Source organism: Diadema setosum, chromosome 4 (genome assembly GCF_964275005.1).
Source record: "Diadema setosum chromosome 4, eeDiaSeto1, whole genome shotgun sequence".
NCBI lineage: Eukaryota > Metazoa > Echinodermata > Echinoidea > Diadematoida > Diadematidae > Diadema > Diadema setosum.
In genome coordinates, this window is record NC_092688.1 from 15,245,623 (window position 1) to 15,273,609 (window position 27,987).

The 27,987-nt window shown below is 37.9% G+C and overlaps 1 protein-coding gene across 1 annotated transcript in view; it reads left to right on the forward strand.

Annotated features, from left to right (window-relative positions):
* The first annotated feature begins 12,912 nt into the window (after nucleotides 1-12,912).
* Nucleotides 12,913-27,987, forward strand: part of LOC140227643 (collagenase 3-like) — a 50,123-nt gene continuing 35,048 nt past the window's right edge. Inside the window, exons 1-2 of the mRNA XM_072308060.1 lie at nucleotides 12,913-13,096; nucleotides 14,973-15,046. Coding sequence (XP_072164161.1) covers nucleotides 12,913-13,096; nucleotides 14,973-15,046 — 258 coding nt within the window. The remainder of the gene's footprint in view (nucleotides 13,097-14,972; nucleotides 15,047-27,987) is intronic.

The following is a 27,987-nucleotide window of genomic DNA, read 5'->3' on the forward strand; positions in this document are numbered from 1 at the left end:
TTAAGAAAATAAAGAAAGAAGCAAACCATAAACATTCTTGCTATTGACTGCAGGAGATGTTAAATTGATTGCCTAAAAATGAATTGGAATGAACGAGACCAGCATGTCCGTGATCACGTGACTATATCATTCTAAACTGAATGAACGTATAACCAAATGGTGCTTGCTTTACGAATTTCAATAGAAAAAGTGTTAATTAGAATGAGGCTAAAGGTAATGTGAATTCTCCAAAAATGAATTTGAATGAAGAGATCATAAAATTGAACTACCGAACATGTCATCTAAGGTATATTTTGCTAAATTGAATGCAGCAATTAGGAATTGGACTGACAAAAGTGCGAAATTGGCCGGGAAAACCAATAGTTGATAGAAGAGCACTCCCTATTTTGAAACAACAATCATCAATTCTCGTGTAGGCGTTTCGATTCTATAGTCATTTTTCCTGAAAAAAACGATGAAAAAGGCTGATCACTGCTGTTTGTGAGCCACTCAAAAAGGTACAAAAAATGCATTCAGTTGTATTCATTAATTTTATCCCTTTTCAGCAGCTATTTTTGACGCATTCGTTATCAGTTTTTACAGCTTCACTATCGCTCAGTCAAGTTAGATATCAGTGCCCAAAGTTACAGATTTTGTAAATCACAAATTTTCATGGAGATCAAAGCGCCTGCACGAAGATTGATTATCATTGTGTCAAATGAAATTTGAGGTGTTCTTTCTATTGAATAATGTAACGATTTCATTCAGCCGGTCATATCTTTTTATATAAGAGACAGTTTTGTAGCACTCCGCCGGGACACCATGTATAATAAATAGTAGGTTCGTTCATATGCATTTGATATTTGCAGTGGATGTGAAGAATAGCAAATCTAAGTTCGATGTCTCATAAAAAATAAAAAAAATAATAAAGTGTTACACCGCCACGCTTCGTAAGTGCATTACATAATATAGGTGGGCTGAAATTAATTTGCTCTAAAATGAAACATATGCCTATATGCGCATAAATGCACCATTATAGAGTTTAAAAATGACTGTTCTAAACCCCTAATGAGTCGTGTTATCTTTGTCATCATTGTTCTCATTGTTCAAGAATGAAAAAGTAAATAAAAAATATGTATCTATTCTGTGTTGTTTGAAGGTTTGCATGGTGGAGAGCAGTGAAGATTCATTTTTTTCTCCTCCACAGCATTTATTTCTAGGATCAACAGTAGCTCCCTCTAATTTACTTCTTGAATTTCAATTTGTTCTTTTCTTCTTCTTTTCATTGCCCCCCCCCCTCTCTCTCTCTCTCCCTTCTCTCAACATATTCTCATCTCTCCTCTACTTACCCTTCCTTCGAAGGATTATTCGTCCTTTCTCCACTGATTCCGCTTTCCATAGCCACACTGTTCGCCGACTTCGTCTCTTGGTTTCATGAATCTTCACTGCTCTCCCCTATCTCCACGATTCTCCAACATTCAACTCCTTCCTCTTCCTCTTCCCTTCTATTTCATCTTTCCCCTTCTAACGATGTCCGAACATCTTACTTGATTCTCACACTATTCTTCCTTGCCACTCTCTGTGTTCCTTTCTCTACCGTCTCCACTAGTGCAACTTCAACTTCCAGCCCATTACTGTCCCCCACTCTTCACTTTTTGCCCTCCTCACAACCCCCATATGTCGCTTCTCTCTTCATTTCTCCTCTTTCTAGGCTCTTCTGCCAAACAACGATCCGGTTAAGGACTACATACACATGGTGTCACCGCAAATCTTTCTCTCCCATGTATCTATTCATTGATAAAGTATAGGCCCAAGAGTGTGTAAAAGAAAATATATTGAATTCTAAATTCATGAAGTGTGCTGATATGTGGAACAGAGTACATTATTATGAAAATAAAACAATATAACATTTTACACTAGCAAAAAATCATGAAAATCTTGGTTGTTTATTTTTTTTGTCAACTCATCCCAGCCAATCGGGATTAAGATGGACTTCAAGCAATGTACATACAACTCTCGATTAAAAAAATTAAAAACCTTATTAAGCGAAGCAAAAGTGTAACATCTACGTCAATAAAAGTACAGTAAATCACTGAGCATTGAATCTACGTTACAACTACTGTTTTAACACGGCAGCGTAAGAAATAGATTATATTTTAACGTATCCAACTTCAACTTTGAAACAGACAAGCTAGCAAAAGAATTCAAGAAACATTTCTCAGTTTATAAGTAAAGTAGATAATCTAGAAAATTTCTTTTCACGTTACAGTCATATTGCCAGAATACCGGATTTTTTTCAGTTTCAGTTGTGTTTTCTTTCTCTCTTCTGGCATTTATGTCTGGAGAGTCTAATTCTGCCATGTCTGCTGTTTAGGGTTTGTTGTCTTTTTCTCTCTTCGTGGCCCTTTTCTTATCTTTGTGGAGATACTGACGACATTTAACTTTTTAACGTGATCAAGGACTGCATATATTTTTTCTTAATACATGAACAATAAATGAGTGCTAAGAAAGTACGTCGGCACCTGCTGCAACCACTGCCAAAAAGTGCTCGGTATTTGATCGAGTGCCGGTCAAAGCATGATCGAGTTTAGTCGAGTATCAATCGATAGCAGTCCTATATCGGTCGTGTAGCGGTCGAGTTATTCATGAAACTGATGAATCCTGGATCGAGATGATCTGAAATCAATCGTGTAGCATTCGAGTATAACTCGAGATGATCGGGAACTGAGCTCGGGGAAAAATCCGTCCCGACCACACTAGATTTCTACACGACCGATTCCCGATCAGCTCGATCTCTTCTCGATCACTACCCGAGCTGTTGGTGTTCGGGCTTCCTACTCGAATATTTTGGACATGTCCAAAATTATCGAGAAGGAAGCAGGAGCGATGCCGATCAAGGTAGATCGACCCCGAATACCAATGCCGAGCGAGCCCGACCAGGCTAAAAAAGCTTGATCGGGATTGATCGAGTTGATCTGATCGGCAGTGGGAACGTACCATAACAAGGTCTTTCTGAGCGTAGTAACATCGGCACAAAAACGGGAAGAAAACTTACACAAAAAAATGTCTGCCAGAAGAAGATAAGGAGATCGAGAGGCAGAACTGTTGAGGAGGAGGAGGGCATTATCGCTACACCTGTCAGGGCAGAACATGAAGAAGAAGGGGCTCAAATTTTTGAAGAAGGAGAAGAGATGAAGAAAAAGAAGAGAAGAAAGCAGCAATGCAGCTATCCAAAAGGTGAAGAAAGAGAGACTGCACGTGATGCTTAAAGAGGAGGAAGAGGACATAGCAGAATTTTGAAGAATATGAAATCATCTACAACTGGAGGAAGACGGACTATAAAAGCAAGGACATCAAGAAAAAGCCTTGGAAAAATCAGCACGTCTTTGTTTATAACAATGCATTGCTGCAAAAGAACCATGAGTTTGAGGAGCCTCTTCGAGGTCCACAGTATATTTCTTCGGTTCTGCATGCTAATAAGTTGACTGACTGCAGATCGACAGTCGAATCGGGGTACATCGGGGCACATCGGGCACTTTTCAGCTCTCTGCACGGGGTGACAGCGTGATAAGATCGTATAGATAGTTCAGAGCGTAGATACAGCGTGCATCGATCGGATAAAATCGGCAACATCGCACTAACAGCGTAGCTACATCGTTCTAAAGCGTAGCTGCAGCGGCAGAGATCGTAATGCCTCATTCCCGATCATCGTAGTAAGAGCGTAGCAAGCACGTGGTAGTCGTAACTGCAGCGTACTTAGAGCGTTCTAACATCGTACCGTGTCCAGATCGGCTCAGGTTTTACCCGATCCTTCCCGATCTGAGAAAATTGTCAAATCGTAGCGAGAACGGCATAGTGGAACAGGGGCTTTACTGACAAAACGTAGCAAAATATTGTAATACAAAAAAGAGAAACGTAATAAAAGACAAGCTTAACGACATGTTATGTACTAGAATGGAGGGACCCACCGAAAAGACAAACGCTTGTAATATGTTGGCACCTCTGGAGAAAGGGAAAAAATAGTCAAAAAGAATAATTTGGAAGCTGCAGACAAGAATGACAAGCCAGATACATGACAACAGACGATCGTTTGGAGAGGGCGCTATTATCATATTGGTAAAGGCTTCACCTGAACCATCCATCTTCTCAGTATAATAAAATCAGCAACAGACCCGATTCTCAAGGGACAAGTTCTCCATGAAACAATTATCTGTGAATTGAATGAATACAGCAGTATGAGTAGAACACATCTGTGAAAGTTTGAGGAAAATAAGAAATATGACAATCCGCTCAAAAGTTATGCATTTATGAAATTTCAGTGCCGCCACCGCTGGACGAGAAGACTACTACGATTTGTGATGTCACCTGCGTAGAACTATATTAATTGTGAAGTTTTTTGTTTTGTTTTTAATTCGCGAATGGTTCAAGCCGCGATTTCTATTTTCTTTTATTGTTTCGTTTTTCAGAGTATGAGTCAATACGAACTTTTTCTTTTTTAGACTCTCAAAGTCAAGATTTATAGTAAAAGTCGTCTAAAGCTACAGGCTAAGGATATTTGGGGATATGAGCTTGCGAATGATATCAATATTTTCATGAGCCCTGCGAAACTTTGAGGTTCCACGTTTTGTTTGTTGTTGTTGATGTTTATTTTAGGTACAATATTATGATTGATGGAGCCTTCACAATCCTGCATGTTTAAATTCACTCCAGTTATCAAAACCACCTTAGATCGTTTGGAATAGCACTCGGCCACTCTTGTTCATAAAAAAAAAAAAAGATAATTGACAATACAAAGCAAATGGTATCAATCAAGCGATTCATGCAGGCTCTACAAAACTATGATCTCATCTTCTAACGTCATTAAGACCAATGGCGGATCGGGGGGGGGGGGGCGCACCGGGAGCGCCCCTTTTACTTTTTGTTAAAACATAATGAAAGGGGGCACGTGCGCCCTTTTAATTTTTGTTTTTATTTTCAAAGCGCCCCTTCCCCCTACGGAATTCTTGGGTCTGCCCCTGAAAACTGACATCATTGAATTAAGTTCCTGTATGGTGAATCTGGGACAGGAACATTAAAGGATGGAACTTCTTCGGTGAAGTTCAACTGATAAGATTCATTTCATTTCATTTTATTTCGAATAAAAATAAATAAAATGAAATGAAAAATGAACATGAAATGATAGATGTCTTTCACATGATTCTACACATGATTCTACACATGCTCATTATAGATTGCACTTACAGCTGTAAAAGGATACACAGTCATCATTGTTTGATAGTGGTTATACTGTATTCGTCACCCACAACCACAGCTGAAATCGTGTGTCTGAACGCTTTCAATAGAGGCTTTCTGTTAGTAAGCGCACGAAATCTCACACTTGTCATGCTTGTTAATGAAAGACCAAACCCGACGTCTGATATCAAAATATTTCAGGGTCGCTGCTTTCTGAGTAGCTTTGACTGTGAATATGACTCATCGCCATAATAAACTGTACAAAGACATCTTTGACATTTTTTTTGACGTACGGTCTCCGGGTCCTTCGAATCACAATGTGAGTGTCGCTTGGTTTGGTACCTGGCGGGGATCCGTGGTGACTGCGATACCACAGCAGCAACGATTCCGCAGTCGAACTTTTGACCTCACATGGGGAAAAAGCTGTTTTAAACCCCGACATCGTGAATGTAGTAGCAGTATTACTGTTACCGTTTAGTCCACCACTACACATTTGGAGAAGCCCTGTCTTATCTCAAACGTCATGGTTGAATGTAATAATCAGTCACTTGATCTTTGCCATAGTGACCGCCACAACCACCACCACCATCATCATCATTCCCATCATCATTGTCGTCATCATCACTGACTACGACGTTTTGAATGTACCATTCTCCTCTTCCCAATCGCCATTATTGTCATTATGTGTCATTCTTTAATATGTTATAATCATCAGTATCATCACAGTCGCCCTGGCCATCACCATTATCTTTATGACTGTGAAGAACGCCATCTACGTCTCCCCACCTTCCACTGGCTTTCTCGCTCTGTTTGTTTTTCTTTCTTTTTTTCTTCGTATAATTACGTGTCTCCGTACCATATCCGCTCTTCTCAACATTACCCACAATGATAGGACGCGCTTCTGCACATCAAAACTCATCCAAAGTTGGTCCCGACTATTCCATTTTTCACCACTGAGCCTCACACTTCACGCTCACATTATTATTATTATTATTATTATTATTATACGATGTTTTGATTCGCACCGTAAAAAGTGGCCTCACGTAATGCAGTCATACATTTTCATTTCAAAGTCATAATTGATAATGATGATGGTGACGATGTTGTTGATGATGATGATGATGATGATGATGATAACTATACTGCTAATGGCAATCGTTAGTACAATAGTGTTTATCAAAAACAGTGAAAAAAATCATTAAATCGAATAAGAATTTGCATGTCCCCACTCTCAATACTTCTCTATATTCGGGATTCTGCCTCCATCAGTACTACATAACAGCACTGCTAGGTCTTGACTTGAATCAGGAGGGACATGTTGGGTGGATCAACATCAACATAACGGGAATAGCAATATTGCTCCTTTGCTGCAGATCAGAGCTCTCACCAACGTACGACCACGTTTCCTTAACAGTCATACCTCCGTGCTCGCTCTCACATTACAGAGCATCGAGGGATGTCTCTTTTGGAAGTCGAGTTACGGTAACTGGTGACTCACAATGTAAGCATTTCACATTTCATGCATGTTCAAAATCTTATAATGTCACCTATAAAGGATACTACCTGACCCAATTCAGACAAAGATCTCCCTCTCTTTCTATCCTATCTCCCCCCCCCCCTCTCTCTCTCTCTCTCTCTTTCTCCACTGTAATTGTGCAGAGTTTAGTTGCAATATAAGTCAAAACTCGGATTTTCATTCATTGTATTCATTACTGCAGTAATGAATACAATGAATGAAAATCCGAAATGAAATACATCTATACTTCGTTGATGTGCAGGTCGAATGGATACATGTATCCATTCGACCTGCACATCAACGAAGTATAGATGTATGACCATGAATTCTATTTCTTCTTCTTTTTTTTCTTTTCTTAATTGAAAGCAAAACTTGAGTAAAAAATAGTCTTTGTACAGTCCAACTTACTATTGCCCATTTTTTTTTTCTTTCATATGTTTATGTCAACGTTTTTTGTTTTGCTTAATCATGCTTGCATAATTTCTTCCTTATTTTAGAGGAGGGGAGAAATCTTGTTCGGATGCAACATCTCTTGTATCTATAATATGTTTAGGCGCAGGTTGGATATGACTCGCATGTTGTCCTTCTGAGCTGAATGAGCTGAATGTCGTATTGAATGAGAGGACGAAGCAAAGGATGAAGGGGATATATATATATACAGACAGACATGATTGGGCTACACAGTTGAAACAAAACTGAATAAATAGATAAATGCTCTAAATAAATGGTTGAAAAGAGATCGCAGTACGGGATAATGTTGTCCCACGTATTAATGAAGTGAAATGAAGTTGGGGAAAATGCGTTTTGGTGTCTGAGGTTCCTCTTTGAGTTATGATAATAGCACTATCATTTTCCGTCTTTTTTTATAGTGTTCCCAATAAATCTAATTCGGAAATAACGTAGACATGTCATGACGATTTGTTTTCCTGAGTGACAAGCGTGTGTGTGACATCGAGGGTTAGAAAGGCTCAAGACGAATCGCAAAATAATAAACAGTGACGAATGTTCTATATAGAGTTATTTCTACATTATATCATTATTTAGGTCTAGTCATTTGAAGCTGTCTGGGTGTATTACATTTTGCATAAATATAGCAGACGGAAACTTTATCAATTTGTATTCTGTAAGCGTTTTCTGTATAGTTCATTAATTGAGATTAGTTCTACTGGGTGGCATCCCCGATAACTTCGCCAGTCAATAAAGGGAATGCCTGTTAACCCGTTCAGTACGGGAACCTGGTGACCTGCGTATCAAGTCTATGGGCATTACAGAATTCAGTATGGAATGGGTTTATATCAACATTTTGCCCATTAACTTTGTGATTGGTAAGTAGTTGCCGGTAATACGAAGCAAAAGAAAGTTGGCAGTTTTCATGACATTCGCAATCGGCTCGATATTTTTGACTCACAAAAGTTGAACAAAGCACAAAAGAAAACACCAGCTTTTATTTAACCTGCAAACATAATAACACTCAACAGACTTACCAGCTGCGATCACCAAGCGCGTGATAAAGGTGCAGTCTAACACTCCCTGGCGGAAGAACCAGGGCCCGGAGGCGATTGACACCTAGTTTTAAGTTCATGGTAACTGGTATGTTTCACTGCTCAATGTCATGGGTCCAAATTTAGGCAAAGATTCAAATGCGCAACCAAGTTTGGAAGCTCTGCTTTCAAACAGGTCTACGTGACAGATAAAGTGATCATTTCTTCAAATCTCCAATTTATTTCATTAACTGTACTTCCTTTCCGAAAGGCAAATCATCCCTTGACCGTCATCAACATTATGAACCTGTAAATGAAACAAAGTCACAACATGATATCATGAAATATGTTTGTAACCAAAAGTAAACTCATGCCTTAGTTCAAGTTCATAGTAATGACGAGGAGGTGAATTTATACCATGTCCATTATTCGACGGCTTTTATTTTTACACCACCCTTTACGTAACACTTACTCTTCATCCGAAACCACTTTAATTCTCAAGTACCTTGAACTTGAGAAGATCCTTAAGTGAGGATCCTTACGTGAAAAGATCCTTAAGTGAGAAGATCCTTAAGTGTATAATTCGATTTCAGTTTCAGGTTAGCTTTGATGAATTGACACAATAAATAAAACAATTGAAGAGTTTGTTTGCAAAAACCGATAAGTCCATATTTGCCAAATGGAGACATTTGCGATTAAAGGTCAAGAAAAATAAAGAGAATAATAAGAAAATTTTTGCTTCTTTTGACCATAACTTCAAAAATATACCTCTATATGTAGTGACCAATATTTCATTTAAAAGGTATTATTTTGTACTTTATGACAGAGATCGTACTTCAAAATCTTCAAAAATGGACTTATCGGTTTTTGCAAACAAACCCTTCAATTATTTTTTTTTCTTTCTGAGTTTAACAAATTGACAATTCAAAGAAGATCTTTTAACGAGGAATTTAGACCAGTTATCACTTTGGTTATAAGTTACCGTGATAAGAAATAGTCTTATGAGTACAGCAGTGAGCATTTTTTTTTTTTTTATAAAAATCGAGAAAAAAAAAATTGGGAAGTTATGGAATTGTGAAGTTTCTAGAATTTCTGCAGAACAGTTCTCGCATGACGTGAGCACGCAAATGAGTAAGCTGATGATGTCATCACCTCACAATTATTTTTTATTTGATCATGTAAAAAGAAAACCCAACGAAACTTCAACGTTTCTGTTATTGAGGTGTAAAACACGATGTTATTCCTAGTTGAATAACTTCAGAATGAAGATCACTTAGCTAATCAGGATTTGAGACTGGGGCTTTATTTCGTTTGAATGAAAAACTGGAAATATCACAATCTTGAGTACAAAATATAATGATATTGCAAGATGTGAGGGGGATGACATCATCATTTCACTATCATGCCTACTCGTATTGTCTGTTAAAGAACTATTTCCTGAAAAATTACCAAAACTTCAAAATGTCATTACTTGCTTATTTTTCACCTGATTTTGATCAAATTTTCATTGCTGTGCTACAAAACTGTACTCCTTTTCAGAATAACTTTCCTTTGCGCTGAAATTCCCCTTTGAGGGCCATTCCATTTCAGTTTCAAGTTGGTTCTGATAAATCAATATAGTAAATAAAACAATAAATTCTGTTTATCTGAGTTTAATATGTTAAGTTAACTTAGCCCTTTTCCGTACAAGTGAATAAAATGTGCTCAAATTCACACCTATGGCTAGGAAATATAATAATCAATTATATGGAAAACAGAAGGATTAAACATAGCATGGAACTGCACTCTAAGAACCATTTATGCCAGTAACTTAGGCTCAGAATGTTAAATTTTAGGCTCAGAATGTTAAATTTTAGGCTCAGAATGTCAAATTTTTAGGTGTCATAGTTGATGAACATTTGAATTGGAAATATCACATCAATGATATATCTTGTAAAATATCTAAAGTTATTGGTGTTTTAAATAGGATGAAGAGTTTTTTTTTTTTACCACTGCGCATTTTAGTGAATTTATATAATACTATGATATTACCACATATTTCATATTGTATTTATGCATGGGGGAAATGTGCAATGTATTTATTGAATAGAGTATATGTCTTACAAAAGCGTGCAATCCGTGTTATAACGAATTCATCTTTTTTAACATCTACTGATTTTCTTTTTAAGAAGTTTAATATGCTCAAAGTAAATGATATTTATTTGATTCAAGTAGCCAGTTTTATGTATAAACACTCTAAAGGTTATTTACCTCAGATTTTCAGCAGTTACTGTGCTCTTAATAGATCTATAAATTTTTATGAAACCCGAAATTCGTGCAATATGTATGTTCCATTTTACCGATAAAGGATATCAAGAAGTAGTATAAGATTTTTAGGGCCAAAATTGTGGAACAGTTTAAACATTGATTTAAAACGAAGTCCATCTCTTGCATCATTCAGAAGAAAATATAACTTACAGCTTATTTCAAATTATTGTATATTAATGTGTAGTCCTATCTGGCTAAGTGCTACATAATGTCCTGTTTTGTAGACTGTTTTCGTTTTGTAATTGTTTTATTTTGTCCTCTGTAAGTGCATATAGTACTTGTAATTGTTTTATGTGCTTGTTGTTAATTATTCTGTAACGCTTCAATTGATAACTGTTAATTATGATATCATTATTTTAACTGACTCTCTTTTTCTTCATTGTCTATGGGGTTCGGCCTCGAAAGGTCAATGTCCTATTGCTGTTCCCCTCCACACTCGCCACATATCCTGAGTCACAAACTGATTTTTATACATGTGCATTATTTTGTTATTGATTGTTTTTTTTTTCTGTGTGTACATTTTGTTATGCTCACATGAAATCACATTGATTTCATTTTTTCTTTTTTTGATGAGATGTGGAAATAAACTTGAATCTTGAACTTGATAACTTAAAACAAACTTCTTTTCTAGTTCTTGTGCATGTCTTTTCATGTTTTATCAAGTTCATGTTGGACAATACACTGTCATGTTTGACCACGCTTTTTAACGGATTATGACAAGGCATATTTTGAAAAGTTCTAACGCTATAGTAGATTTAGTATACTTCAGATTTATCATGCTGTAAGACGTCCTCATGCATGCAGTTTGCGTTTGCAGTTTCGTTGTGTTATATATGTCATGCTTTCTACATTCACTGAATTTACAAATACTAGCTGTCGGGAAATGTCCCCTTACCGTCTTTTCACATGTAATGGATGAGATGAGATTACAACCTATTACGTTACCACTCGAGTCGCATTACTTAACGGACTATACGTTATGAAGTCCATCTAACTATAAATTAGTTGATCTAACGCTGTGCTGATGTCACCTTGAAATGACGTCAAGTTTATGACCCTTCAGGAAACCTTACAGCAACAATGCATTTCCAGACTCCAAGAATAACAGATGAACAAACTCGACGAATCCACAGAAATACGACAGAAGGTAAAAACACAACATTGTGTTTTGTGGTTTAAAGTTCACTATAAATCTCCGGGAAACTCTTAAACAGTGTGCTTTAAATGCATGCAGGTCAACTAGATAACTTTAGAGTCAGCACCAGCAAAGACCGGGAATAAAGAATTCTTATGCGAGGTTCATGCATGCAGGTTGATAATCAAAGCCTTCTACATCACCGTCATCTTCTAATGCATTTTTTTTCCTTTTTACAATTCACAACCAGGGAGAAAAGGAAGCAAGAGACCCTGTTCAGACTTTCTCTGCAAGATTTCTGTCAAGTTTTATTTGGTCTGCTGAGGAGAATGGTCCCTCTGCCAGGTGGCGTTCATTGTAAATATTCTTCTGATTATCAATATTTCCAAAGAACTGGGAAATGACACACACACACACACACACACACACACACACACACACAGACAAGGAGGAGGAGAAGGGGAAGATTGAGGTGCCTAGTCTTTCTAGTTTTGCAATTATCTATTCAAAATGAGGAGACTGCAAACTATAAGCCCTGCTTTTTAGCAGTCCCCTTCATTTCCAAAAACTTTGACTCGGTAGTCTTATATGACGCCCGAGTTCACAGTATTTTCCTTGATAACATTAATTGTTCTAGGACCTACTATCGTTGTGTCATCATGTGTATTCCAATACTTCATTGCAATTATATTTTGTTGGAAATTAGATAAATGATGTGAAAATGAAAATGAACATTAAAGGAAGTAAATGAAGACACAGGAAAATCTGAAACTATAAGGGGAAGCCCCAGAGGAAAGAAGAGGATAAGAAAAAGAATAAAAAACCAGATGAAAGACTGAAAGAGAAATTCATACCTTAATTAAAGTAGCGAACAATATTACATAACAGGGCTTGGAGTTGGGCATCAAGATCTGAATTAACAGTCTGCAACCAGAACATGTATGATGTGCTTAACTTTGCGATATGCTAAGGCCTAATCGGCTGATATGTCTTCATGAGCTTTGTTTTATTTAAAAAAAAAATCAACAACAACACACGAATGAAAACGAAAAACTCAAGTTTATCAAGACTGCATCGAGCCCTGGGACATTAGTCACTCTGACTATCAATGACTGGCATGATTAGTATACCATATAATTCCGAGATATGTTCAGATGACGCACATTATATACAAACATTTGAATCACGGCAGGTCAAACATATGCCCATTGACGGCTTTATGGATTTCCACTTCATTCGAGGTTACCCTCCGCTAAGCAACGATGGTTTCCAGGAGATGCCCGATGAAATCATACAGGTGGCATTGTTTCGGGAACTGTCAGCCAGCTCTCTATCGACAATCAAGAGGGGAGAAAAAGAGGATAAATTTCCACTATTCCACACCTGGTAGGTCCAAGGTCAGTTCACGGTATATCCCGACCTCACTCACCACCGAATTCCGTCAACGTGAGTCATCCGGATGGCGCTGACCCACGACCCTGCACGCGCACCGGAGTAGACGCGAGAACGGAATCCCCGACTGCCGGAATACGTTAGTCTCCAATTCCTTACCTTACAAAGCTATTGCAGCATAAATCTTGTTTGAATTACGAATTATGTTTCCAAGATATCATGAGAGCACTCTCTCATAGTCAGTCGCTTTACCAAAAACTTTTACGGCGACACATTTTGCTTTTAGGTTGTGACATTGTCGTCTCATGAGTCATCATATTTTCTGTCCGGGAACAGTTCAGCAGAAATTAGCGAAACTTCACCATTTTACTTACTTAATTTTTATCCGATTTTGGTATTTTTTCACTGTTGTACTTGTAAGATTTTACTCTTTCTTCTCAGAGTAATTAAATGTATTGGAATTCCTCTTTAAAAAAAGAACGTGGCGAATCATAAGAGATTAACACGGGCTTCTACACATATTCTCCAATGAAATGAAACACCAACGATATGTTTTCATGTAAAGTTCTGTCAAACTCAAAGAATAGTTGAAAGTAGAAGTTTGAATTGAAACTTTAGGTCACTTTTATTGGGGTTATCTATTTCTTCTTTACAGTACGTATAATCGGAATGATCAATACTTATCTTAAACGTAAACGCCATGTTTCAGCAATTATTATTGAATAACATCAATTGACGCACAATATGGCAAAAGTTAGGAAACTCACTGTATATCAGATTCTAGCTTTTGGTTTTCCACTTTTTGGCTTTATTTCTCTGCAGTTCCTTTCTTAATCTTCTAGAAGTAGAAATCTAGTAGACGCAAGTTAAAGGGATTGTATAGTTTTGGTTGAGGTGGGGATTCAGGTTCTCGACTTTTTTGTGAGATAATGAGAAACCTACTAGCATCATGAAATATGAAAGAGCATGTAATCCTAAGAGGTATTCAACGTTCATTTGATGAAAATTGATTTTAGAAATGGCTAAGATATCCAAAATAAAGGGATCGTAATAAAAAGTGAGTCCCATCTTTTATTAGGATCGCTATGTTATACTTTTGTTTTAGATATCTCAGCCATTTTCAAACCGATTTTCATCAAATAAACTTTGAAGCCCTCTTAGAATCGTATGCTCTGTAACATTTCATAAGTGGTTTCTTAATATCTTGCAAAAAGTTAAACGTTCATTCCTCATCCGAACCAATTCTATAATCCCTTTAAAGTACGAGTCAGTTGAGTCTTTGCACGCACGCTGTGGTAAACGCCAAGGAAGCTGACGAGTTCGTTAGGGTTACTGTAACGTTCAAGCGACTCGAAGTCAGAGACTATTCATTCACCACAAGTGCGGTCTGTATACACGGAGACACGGAGGTTGTGCGCACACATGCATGATGTGACACACAGCTATAAAGCTTCTAAAATGGCTCGGAAATTTCAGACAGGACAGAGAAGTCGTAAGCGACTCTGATAGAGTTAGGCTGCTGAAAACTTGCATGCTGGAAAGTGTTTGAAGAAACGTTACTGCCAAAGTCTTGGTCAAGCTGAGTTCTTTGCATCGACAGCTCAGCTCTGAATCATCTCATATCATATCATCTGCGATTCGGATGACTAAAAGTGAGTGATTGTCACTGAAGTCAAGGATTGACCACGAACTCAGAGAACTCGGATCCGAACAGTCGGTTGGCACAATCTCCCGAATGGTCAAAACCTATTTTGCCGTCTTGAAAAGGAGAGGTGATTTTCCCCTCTCGCTGCGTAAGGTGAAGTGTAAGGTGAAGTGTTGCAATTAGAGGTCACTTCGTGAACGTGGCCAGCCTCATTGCTAGCAGTCATGGAACTGTCGATAAAATGTACGAAAGTTCTTGCGAACTTCTTCCTTGTTGTGCTTGCAGTTATCGGAGCAGTGTCCGGTCAGGGCTCTGTCGGCGGGGTTGCGAACTCACAAGCTGATTTCATTGAGGCGCTGGTAAGTGATTTCGTGATCTTGACTCCAGCCATATAGAGTTTCATTGACGGAGATGCATAATCGCACAAACAGTCGCGACGATACATGCATCAGACAATGGAATTCCATGCATTCTCCTTATTGGTGGTTATGGCTTTCGCCTCTTTTCGATGAGCTCATCTGTCAATCATTGCTTATGTATTCTCACCTGCACTTCTGATAATTTTTGAAGGTATGAATATGATGAAACGTGAAAATACAACAAAGTCCAAAGTGTTCACGATCGGTATAGGCCTACACTCTTTCAGACCGATATGATTCTATGGTAAGACTAAGAGTGTAATTACACTCGAGAGTGGAAATGCCAGTTCGATTGTACATCACCTTTCATTTGATATCACCTTCCAATTAACGCTCTTTCATAACCTGATAACATAGGGCCTACTCTTTGCAATGACCACGACTCTCTCATATTTGCGTCCTCTTTGATTTAATACGTCTTTATCTTGTCCGTTTTGTTAATATCTCATGAGCTGACATGCAGCAAGAAGACAAAAGGAGAAATTATTACAGTCGTGAAAGGATGCGTGCCAATCAGTTTTCATGACGTACAAAAACATTTTTTATGGTTTATACAGTGGCTCTGGCTCTTCTATAAGTGTATCCTGTAATTTCACAGGACCATGAGAATATAAGCCATTCAGGTGCGAAGAAGTAACCAGCGTGTATGGAGGCGTCACAGACATTTCTTTTCGGTGCCTTCGGTATCTTCTCAGATGACGTCCCCGGAAACAAAACGCAGCCCGATCGGAAATGGAATGTTAGTTCTTCTCGTAATAACATATTTTTTAATCATCTCCGCTGTATACCTCGCGACCGGGTTAATCAGAATAAAGGATGTTTAGCGGTTCGACTTGTTAACATTGTTGCATCTGGTCGATGCTGATAGACCTCTAGAAATAATAGTACTGGCGATCCTCGATAAAATGTAAGGGAGATAACATCTTATTCATACTTCATATGTTCTGTTTAGGTCCCCAAATTACTATCTTTATATATTATATGAATTAAAAAGAAAATAATTTGGGAACATATATTTTTTTTTTTAAATTTCTATGCAATGGACTTTCGTTATTAAAGGGCTTGTATAGTTTTGGTTGAGACCTAACTTCTGGTTTCTAACATTTTTGGTGAGATAATGAGGAACCTCTTATGAAATGTGAAAGCGGATGTAACTACAGAAGGAATTCAATATTTATTTGATGAAAATTGGTTTTGATGGCTGAGATATCTTGAATAGAGCAATCCAAATAAAAAGATGGACCTGCCGTTTATTATAATTGCTTTGTTTTGCTTTGTTTTTGGATGTCTCAGCCATTCTGCTTGCTTTAATATATCTACGCTTTGGTCCGAGTTACCCGTAGGTGCCCTATACATGATTTTCCGCGAATGTAATTCTATCATCAAAATTTTGCAAATCTCTATACACTTGATGAAAACGGATTTCGAGATCCGTATTGCCCCATAATATTATTGAAGATGATGATACCAGCAAGACGGTGCCATCACACTCGTTTATGGTTTGGCCATTATACGGTAGGACTAGGATTGTCAATACAAGATTGTCTTCTGATGCAATGACTACGTTGGGCCTCCCAAAATGAGCAGTGCCAGCAGAATGCGAATTTCGTGTAACTTGACACTCGTTTACGACACCATGGACACGGATGTCTCCATACGATGGCCATGTTTAAAACTAAAACATAGTTCCCAGAAGGGCTCAAAATTCATCTTCCACCATTTGGAATTTGCTCGCAATACATCGAAAGGGTCTACCAGGAAACTTACCTGACCGACGCGATTGGCCAGGATGATGAGTTGGAGTATTTTGAATCAAAAGTGTAGAATAATTTCGTATGCCTACGACTTTTGTTTGCACAGCAGGGCTCTCTCCGTTCAGCATTGTGGGTAGAACGTTCCTCTATCTAGCAATCGTATTTTCCAACAAGTTGGATGCGATTCAGTCTAGCGCACAAGATGGTTGGATACTGTTGTGGCCCGATTTGTCGACTATCAATAATTGATTACGAAAATTGTGTAAAATAGTAACCAAGATCGGGTATTCAAAGCTAACAGCCTATGAGATTGTAGTATACTTCCCACTAACCTTTTTTTTTTCCCCTTGCTAATATTTCACGTTTACGTAGTTACCTGCCTGAAGTTATGTTATATCAAAGTTATTTTTAAAGCGTACGTGTACATTAGATTGAACAATAATCGAAAGTTCTGCAGGCAGAGAAGAAATATGTTTTCACTTTTAGTGCAAAGCATACCTGCGATCAAAATGCTTATTGTTTCAGGAAATATGCACCGATGCGCACTAGCTTTAGCATTTGTTTAGTGTCCTTTCGGACATGGAACACCTCGTGTTGTTCGTCATATTGACGACCCTTAACTCTTTGTAAAGCACCATCCCCAAAATATCAGCCATATTTCGGTAATACTGAACCGCGGGCTCTACGGCAGAAGTCCGCCCCATTATAATCTTCATTTCGTTTGGTCTCACATCTTGTTAATCATACAGTTAGTTCCTCTTATTTTCACAGTTTTGCACTTGTGAAGGTCGACCACACGAGGAACTCACTTCTCTTTTATTCCATTTATTTTGAATCGCGTACCTTTAATGTCGAGCACAGTTCCTGAAAGCGGCAATGGAAACGTTTCCCAGTTCTGGTCGCTAGTATGAAATTTGAACCTGCGGTGGACCCCTCTTTTCCCCACAGAGGATTTTAAAGCCAGGTATAACCACGTCAAGGTGCACTTGCAAGATCTTTCTACAATGCACACTGCTTAAAGTGCAATTCATTGCCACACTGCAGCCAAATCAGTTTCTCCGCTCCCGGAGGAGAACCGCCAAATGCGTTCTTGTTGCCGAGACAAATCACGAAATTGACCTAGTTCATATGAGTCCTAATATAGTCAATGTCTAATGCAATATCCGACCACGAGACTGCGAGAGGTAGGCAATGCCTCACGACAAAGTTTTTATTTTTTTTTATTTTCTTTTTCTTTTTCTTTCTTTCTTTCTTTTTTTTTTTTTTTGCCATGTGGTCCAAGAAGACGAAGTCGGTTCAGTGGCAATGCGCTACGAGACACTGTGTTATCATGGCTATAAACAGCTACATGCAAGAGCTATCAAATTTCAAATTGACATTTACATTCGTCCGCAACAATCTGCAAGTTCATTAATTATACTTGAGCAACTGTGATCATTGACTATTAAACCCCACACTCACCCCTCGCCAAGTGAAATACTGCATTAGGACTATTCGAGGCATGAAATTTGTCTGGGTATATGTATAGCTTGTTATTATTACCGTAACATTCTTCGTATCTTTACTATTGTATGCTTTACTAAATATATATATATATATATATATATATATATATATATATATATATATATATGTATATATATATATATATATATGTATGTATGTATAACGCATACACATGTAGGTATCGAGTAGAAATAGACAAGAATTTAATGACAAGATAAGCGAGGTTTTTGAAGAGATGACGCCGATCCTTAAAGGGGATGGATGGCTAGTAACTGATCGGTGGGAATCAGTGGGAATGCTGGAGGATGATTGTTCCAATCCTTGTGGGATTCATTTAAGAATACATTATATATCTATTGTTGTGTGAAAATTATTTGCTTCAGAATGGTCTCATATTCAAGTAATGTGCATTTTAATGTTTCCAGGTTAGCGTGCCCGGTCAGTGACGGGGCATTAATCTGCACATTACTTGAATATGAGACCGTTCTGAAGCAAATAATTTTCACACAACAGTAGATATATAGTGTACTCTTAAATGAATCCCACAAGGATTGGAGCAATCATCCCTCAGCATTCCCACTGATTCCCACTGATCAGTTACTAGCCATCCCCTTTAACTTGTTTGCTTGCTCTCATTTCTCATCTTGCTACCCACTTCTTTGCACATATACAGTGTATTCATGCTACAGGTCTTGATACCTTTTTTTTTTGTCGATGATTTGCAGTTAGAAATAGTTATTACCATCGGTTATTATCAAAATGGTGTTTTATGCATATATAGGCACGTTTATCTTTACATCTTCACAAGGAAATGCTGGCACAGCTCCTAATTGGAATGAAAATACTTTATTAGCGTTGAGCGAGGATCCAAGCTATAATTTGTTTTTTCTTCTCTGAATAGAAACAAAGTCATCAGAGTTCATGCCCTCAAAGTGCGGAGGGTCCTTCTTGAATAAAATCCTGTTTGGTTTGATTCCATATCACAACTTGGCAATGAACGATAATAAAAGAGAACTACTGACTAGTGAAACCGTAATACTGGTGAGTACAAATTAATACGAGGATGTATATCATTGTGTCTTTTTCCAATAAAAAAAGAAATCGCGATTATAAGCTGATGAGTATGTATGAAACCACAGTTTGTACTTTATATTACGCTAAGAGCGTGAACTGAAGGATTGTAGGTAGATTGATTTCTAGAAGTTCTTCTCTTAGATGAGGGCATTTTTTTTTCACTGTGCTTTATTCTATGTGATGCTTTCAGGCAATGTCTAGTAGAATAAAAAACAAACAACAACTAACAAACGGACAAGGAATAAACAATAGGCATCATACTTTATCACCGTGAAACAGATCTCTTAATCCCACTTAGGGTACGATAAAGCCACGCCTCCTCATGTTTTTACAGATTTCTTTTTGCTATTCATGTATCTGTTGTTAACATCAGACAATGTCGTTATTGTTTTGATGGCCGGTGTATGTATCACACCAATGACATTTGACGCCACATTTGTACGAGGATCCCCGGATGTTGTATACTGCCCCTCCTTTTGTCTGCAGGCATAATCCAGGTAAACATCCGAGCCGTTTTGTGATCGTGTTACCATGGCAACGAAATGACGCATGCCCGAAGGCCTGGATTTCCCTTCTTTGTCGCGGGGAAAGTTACTCATCGAAAATTTCCAGACTTAAAGTCTATTGACATAATTATGGTGTGAAAAGAAACAACTGTCATGGTCACAATTTTTACATGTAATGAGGAGAAACAGCATAGCTTGATTATATATTGTCAAAAATATCTTCTCAGGATATACACCAGAAATCCTTTGGATGATGTATCACAAATTGGTGCTGTCCTTTTCCGAGTATCTTTTATGTCTTGGTTTGTTGTTGTTGTTGTTGTTCATCACATAGTCTCTAATTTTAGGCACACATCGTTCTCTCACACGTCTTGATTACACGCTCACACACGTATACACACACTCCCCGAGATGACTTTCTTGACTTTCAGATAGTCATGTGTAAATCACATACACTACATCTTTGTTCATTCATTCATTCATTTATTTTTCCATTTCCAACAGAAACATATAAATAATTTACAGAAATTGAATACATAAATTACATCAGAATGCAAAATAAAAGATAAGTTCACAGAATATTTTGATTATACTGGAAATGGGGTTTACTGTTATGATTACAAACCATAGAATGCACACAAACACAAACACACACAAACTCACACACACATATCACACACGCACGTTTATACATCTTCAAAACAACGAAGGGTGTGCAAACAAATAAGCAGCTTCACAATCTTCAAACATTCAATAGATCCGTATGTTTATCCATGTTCAATCATCGCACTGACTTTCTGAAATAGCATTTACACTTAACCTTCACAAATGCATGATTGTAAAGATGGGCCTCCCTTTTTAGTGAGAAAGAACGAAATTGCAAGTTGCCTGGCCAATAAAAATCTAATAATGAAATGCAACAGATTAATGACTATATCATTAACACTATAAATAACTGCATTAACATGATAACCATCATAAGGCAGAATGCCAAATTCCAACAGACCGAAAATGGTGTAATAGAAATAGAACTTCGCTCTATTAGACCATTAGACATTCGGAAATGTCAGACTTTAGACAGCTTTAAATCTAAAGTGAAAACTTTTTTTGTTTTAGCATAGGCCTATTTCTTTTTTACTTCCCATGCAGCATTAATATGCAACATAGGAATTTAAGAGCTCTTGACATGCTTGAATGCAGTAGAATATCTAAACATATGTTTCGCGCTTAATAAATGATTTATTATTATTATTATTATTATTATTATTATTATTATTATTATTATTATTGATCACTTTTACAGTTTCTAATGAGGAGTGAAAGAGCTCCTCTGACTCTGCTCTTGTTTTAGCCGATCAAATTGCTTTCTGTCATTTAATTAGACAGGAAGCTGATCATACTCAAGGCCATAGAAGTATCAATTGCACTGTTAAAACGGACATGTCTCCAAGAGTCCTGGTATAATAGTTCCTTTTCTCTCTCACTCTTTATGAGTCATCTTTCGCGTATTTCCTTTCTTTTGCTCTACCTCCTCGGCCCCACCCACGTGGGTAGGCTGAGAGAGATGTCGCTTTGTATCCTGTAGCTCCACGGATAAACTGACACCTGTTGTATCGGCCTGCCCATTGAATTAGTTGTTAATGTCACAGGGTTTTCATTGTGTCACAAGAGTTTCACTTGTGACGCTGTCTACGTCATCACTGTAGGTCATTTTCCAGGCTCTTTACTGTTGCTGTTGTTGTTGTTGTTTAGCTCATCTGGAAATGTTAACATTATTTCTGCAGACAATAGCAAAAACATACTATACACATGTGACAATTTTCATTATTGCGTATTTTATAGACCAGGGAGGTGAGACCAGGGAGGTGAGATGAGACCTTCCTGCTTCTACGTTTAGAATATTGAAGGTGTACGGCATACGTAAAGGGAGCTTCTTTTTGAGTTGATAGTTGGCGCATTTCCACTCCATGGTCATACATATAATAGACTACAAAGTTAGTAAAAACTCTCCCTTTTTGTTAAAATTCTGAAGTTTAAAAGAAGTTATAGTGTTTGTGATCGATGATGTCACAATTTTTGCCCATTTCCATTAAGATTTATCGCTGTTAAGTTTGTAAAACAATTAAAGCTATTAGGCCTAGTTTGCAAGACTTTCTCTTGACTGTTTGTCAAAGAGGAGACAATTTAGTGCAGATTGGTGTGCAGTTTAGTTGGAGACTCGTGAGGTGATCACATCATCATCTAAACTATTTTGTGAGATTTTAACTGATATTGCTAAAATTTCCTATATTCTGTTTGTTTGATCTGCTCAATATAAAAGTTATCTTCCGTGTAAATTGATTTGAAGTCTGTGTTGATGTGCAGTATATCACACCAGGTCTACTATCAAGCAACGGAAGCAGCGGGTTCTCTAAATTAGTCTAGTAATTTGTGAAGTCATCTGCGTCAGCAAATTAAGGGACGTGTCATTGTGATTAGACGGTAGAGACGGTAGCAACCACATAATCACACATTCAACTTGTGGTTGATAGTGGTCATATAAGTAAGGGGGCCTACTCTTTACCTCTAGTCTCGCCTGCAGATGTCGCAAATATTATTTTTCTCGTAGAGAATTATTTTGTATTTGGAAATTCCGTATTCCAGTGCATCATATCGCATGCTATCGCATAGGACCGGAACGCAGTCATTTTTTTTCTTCTTGAAAATTACATGGCATCACCCAGCAAGGTGAACTGTCAATATTCAGAGGACTCCGGGGCACTTTACGTTTTTTAATCATTATCATTTTAATTATTATTTCGAGATCGAGACAGAAAGGAAAATGAAAATTGGCTTTATAACTATATTTCCTTCTTTGGCAATGTAATCGCACCATCTCTGTGATAGACCATTTCTGAGAATATGGCGCTCAGGGATATTCCCGTCCAAGTTCAAGTTGTCTATTAAACCTCAGTAAACTCAAACAAACAAACGAAAATGCATTTCAAAGTTTTATATTCCATACCTCCCAGAATAGCGGTAATGCATAGTAGGCAGATGATATCATGACTATACGTGTTTCCTTTCACTTACACACACACACACACACACACACACACACCCACACACAAACAAATTCACGCTCACACACAAACACAAGCACAAAATCGTTACTTACTTCCTTCTCTTAAGTAACATTAATTGAAAGAAAAAAAGATTACAAGATGCCCTTCAAATTGTTTCAGGTTTGCAACAACTGATAGCAATGTCTACTTTGTCGAAATGGAGGCAGGGTTATAGATTGTGTAACCAAAGAGCTACTAAAACAATGTAGCTCAATAGTGTAGATACACGTGTATATTACACACTAAAAAAAAATAGGAGTGCAAAAAATATGGACCCATAAAGGTGCAGTCACTATAAAAGCCACCCTAAAAGTACACACCTGCACCCCATACAGGGGTATACAGTTTGCACCCCCTCCTAGGGTGCAGACATGCATACACCGTATGAGGTACATTGTACTAATTATTTGTACCTTTGAGGGTACTAATTTGTATCATCATGCGTACTTTTATGCACCCTTAGGGGTGCTCACATACACCTTTAGGGGTACTGATTTGTATCATTAAGGGTACTGAAATGAACCCTAGGGGTACTCCCTTGTCACCTCAGAGGTGCAAATAAGTAGCCCATAATTATGGTGCATGTCTGCACCAAAAATAGGGGTGCAGATTGTGTACCCCTATATGGGGTGCATTTGTGCACCTTTAGGGTGGCCTGTATAGGGACAAGCGTCTGTATCCCTATAGAGATCCATATTTGCACTCCTATTTTTTATTTTTATTATTATTATTTTTTTTTAGTGTATAATTGACAGATTTTTACATGTGATCAGGTCGTCACTGCGTCCAATAGTCTATGTTATTGTGGCGGATATTGTGTCGTGACACCGCATGATTTTCGATACTTCGAAGTTCGGCAGCTTTCCTATGCTTGTACACAGTCCGGCTTGTTTGGGTTTTGTAATTGCATTTTCTCATTAAAGCCAGCATGAAATAGAAAAAAACACGGATTTTCAATTTAATTTGCACTATTGTCTTAATTTTAAGCCACTAGTCGATATAAATTATGCCAAGGTAATTACTTTTATCACATTATTCTTATCACATTAAATCGTTTTTATTGTGTGAATAGGGTTTACAGGCTGGTCTACATTCAGGATTTGTTGTAGGATAGGTATCGAAATGAGTCATTACTGTAGTATCTCATACTTTGAGAGAGACTAAAATCATATCAAATAGTTGATTGTTTGTGAACATGTCAACCGTAGTCTTATACGGTGTCGCTGATGACATTGTGGTAGAAACCACTTATCGTTCTAAGATGCGTCACTTTTTTTTCGGGCTTTATCGTATATAATAATTGTACACACTGAACTTCAATTCGTATTGTTGCCTGGCGTTGGAATTCCTTGAGCAGTGTAATGTGAAAGTTTGCTCAGATGAAATGAGATTACAGACCTTAGCTTACTTTCCTCTTTTCTGGCTCAGCAGATCAATTGTATTTGCTTGAATTGATAAAGTTCACTGACAAAGGGACAAATAATCTGTGAAGTGAAGCAAGACAAACCGATGTGTTTAAACAATGAACCCACGATTACAGCTTTAACATATTTTCTCTTCCTCCGTCTCTTTTGAAGCATTCCCTGATGACTTAGATTTCTTTAGATTTAGAAAAAGAAGAAGAAAAGAAGATTCTAATGACTCCGTACATTACTTTCCTTTCAGTTCAGTGTGAGTATGTGTGGGAGTAATCTCAAAATGACGTAAAGCCGCGCCAAACTCACATTTTTTCCAGCACTTAGCGAGGTGATTAGATCAAACGACGCCTTATGTTTTGCTTTTCTACCATCTCTCTTCCTCCCCCCCCCCCCCCTGTAACTCCAAACGTGTTGGACTCTTTCACATAAACAAAGCTCCTGTATAAATAAGCTTTCTTTACGCGGAGGAGTATGATATAGAGGTAGTAAGACCCGCAGATCTTGCATAATGATTTGCGAATCATATCGTCAACTGACTTGGAAATGACCTAATGAATAAACAGAAAAAGACATGAACGTATGAAATTGTTAGCCTATTTCATGACGAGATCGTTTCCGAATAAAGGAAAACAAGAAGAACACTGTGCCGTCATTTAACGCCTTTCTTTGATGTTCACTACTGTAACTATGAATTCAAAGTGACGATGTATTCCTTTTAGTCACAATCATGACAATCATTCAATGATTGATTATATGCTGCTCTCTGTACGCAGGTTAGTATTTCGGTCACACGTCGACTCACTCCACGTATTTCATGTGAGTCACTGACTTGACTCAACTGTACAAAAACGATCCGATTCCTGACCAAACACAAAGGAAATTCCACTTAATCAATTTGTATTGATTCGAAACGCGAACTTGATTGTCACGTCACCGTGAGAGTATCACACGCGCAGGCTGCCAAAATAATCCAAGATGATTTTTCATTCATTGTTTATTTTTTGATGTGTGACTCCCGGTTTGAATTAACTGAGCTGAGACGGACTTTGCGGAAGTGTCCTTTTTTGGGCAAACGTGCCCTTTACACATCGTACGATGATTCATTCATTCTTCAAATCACTGGACGGATTTATATTATGGGTATCAAACCATTTAAATAGTTGTGTCATAGCTGTGAAGTATTTGCCTTTACAATTCATCATAGTTTTCAATTTGAACTCGGTGGATGGCGAGATGCAGTATATCCAATCTATACTCGACTTAGTAGATCTTCTCATCTTTATATCGTGTGAAATCCTACACCATTCCTCTCATGACCAATGACTATTTGTATAATGTACTTTGCCTTTTAAAGAATGTATCACCACCTCCCCTCTATCGACGGATATACAGTAGGTCTTTTATCCTCTAGGAAAGTGAAAGTCGCGTTGAACAATACACAATAATCATGGACGGAAGGAAACTCCAGAAACACATGTCGCTCGATCCTCATGCAAATAAAGAGCGTTGCAGTCTCTTATTCAGATGTCTGTCAACACTTCCTGCTGACATTTCAAAGTGTATGATATAATTTAGATTCGTAAGAGGGAATTCCTCTCGTTTGCAAGCACACTAGAGTCTTCGTCTATAATTATCAATCCTATCATTATGAATTTTGTGATATAGTATACGTACGTCCCAACAGTCGTAATTTCGTGTTTCCCTTCTACCTTTCTTAAGACTGGAAATAAATATAATGCTCTTTGAGATGTCATACGTATTTTGTAGTTGAAAATGATCTGGGCAATGCTAGGTCCGTCCGGCGTTCCGCGGCTACAAGTATCTCGGATTTTATATTGTAAAGATTGAAAGTTTCTGCAAGGTTGCTGGCTTATGGTTGCTGACTGCACGAACCCTTTAACCGGGGTTAAATTGCCCTTATAACCTCTTTCCGACCAGCCACTGACAACTGATGCAAACTTCACCACACAATCTATATTGGGTCAGTGACTAACGCACATCATACCCACCAAGCACCTTGGAGAATTATTGTACTCTATCAACGGGATGCGTGTGGGATGCTGTGACATTTGAAGCAATGACCATACACAAGTCTTAGCACGTGGGACCGTTACACTGACGTAAGCGAGAGTGCATGAGAGAGTAAGGAAAGGGGGGGGGGGGAATCTGGTGCAGGGTTCTCAAAACTGTCCTTTTCCTTTTTGTTCTTGCGTATAATTCTCTCTATTTGAATTGTTTTTTTGTCTTTTTGTTTTGTTGGCTTGTTTTGGCTTTTTGTGGAAGAAGTTATTTTTGTCTCTCCGGATGCAGGGCTCTATGGAGCAAAATGAGGACTTGCAAACCTTTATTACCTACACCTTTGTTTGCGGAGCGGCGAACCAATTTGACCGATCTACCCAATAAAAGAGATTACTGTCTCATCCATTCCATAAAAACTGTTTGTAAATAAAATCGTATCTGCTGAAGCACTTGACCGTAAATGTCCGACATACGTACACCCATTAAAACAACAGTGTCCCTAACCAAATAAGGAAAGAAAATAACAACAAATAGATACACAATGGTTTACGAAAGATAGGAGGTGCGCACGAAGCAGCTTCGTTACTATGGAAGGCAGACAAATAGCTGGAATGATGGGAGTGCACAACCTGCGATAAGAAAGCATTTTATGGTATAAATCCAAAGGTATAGATCGACTTGTTTCTAATTATTGGCTTTCGTACCCCCTGTATGGGTAGGTTTCTTAATCACTTTCTTCTTCATTACATAGCCTACAGTCTGAAGGAGTATGGTAATAAATGTTTGCCGCATTTAGAACGTGAAATGATCAGGCAAGAATAAACGAAAGAAAATAATGTCTTAACTATAAGTGAAAATAGAATTAAGTTTTATAGATTATTTGTACAGGTAAGGCTGAAATGTGAGAAATGTAATTCAGCAAGATGATCAGAGACCTAGCCGTGGCCTAGCCGTTTCTTGGTAAGTAGGTTTTAATAGTATGCTTGTTTCATTTGACCAAACATGGCATGGTCAAGCATGTTAAACAGGATTCATACAACATCCGTAAACTAGATAAAACCTCGCCAGAACGGTAAAATGTTGTAACAGGTGTGACAAAGCAGAAGGATTGGTAATTACCATGATGCTTTGGCTTATACGGTATTGTGTGGAAGTAGACCCGCAATGTACCTTGTTCTGAAATGCGCGTTTCGTTCAACGGTGGTACCAGGGAGATGGATTCCACCTCGATCCCTGGTTTCGTGCATTCTTCATTGGGATTGTCACAAAGCAACCTCAGCCGTACGGCTTTTTGCCAAAAAAAAAAGACAAAAAAAAAAAAACCCACACAAAAACACAAAAACAAACAAATAAAAACTGGCTCAAACAAATAACTAACATCAATGAAAATAGTGAGGAGGTAATTACCTCTGTCCGTCATTATGTCCGTAGGAAGGAAAGTGTGACAGCGTCTGGTGACATTTTCATGATCGTCATGATTATCATGGTCTTATCTTATTT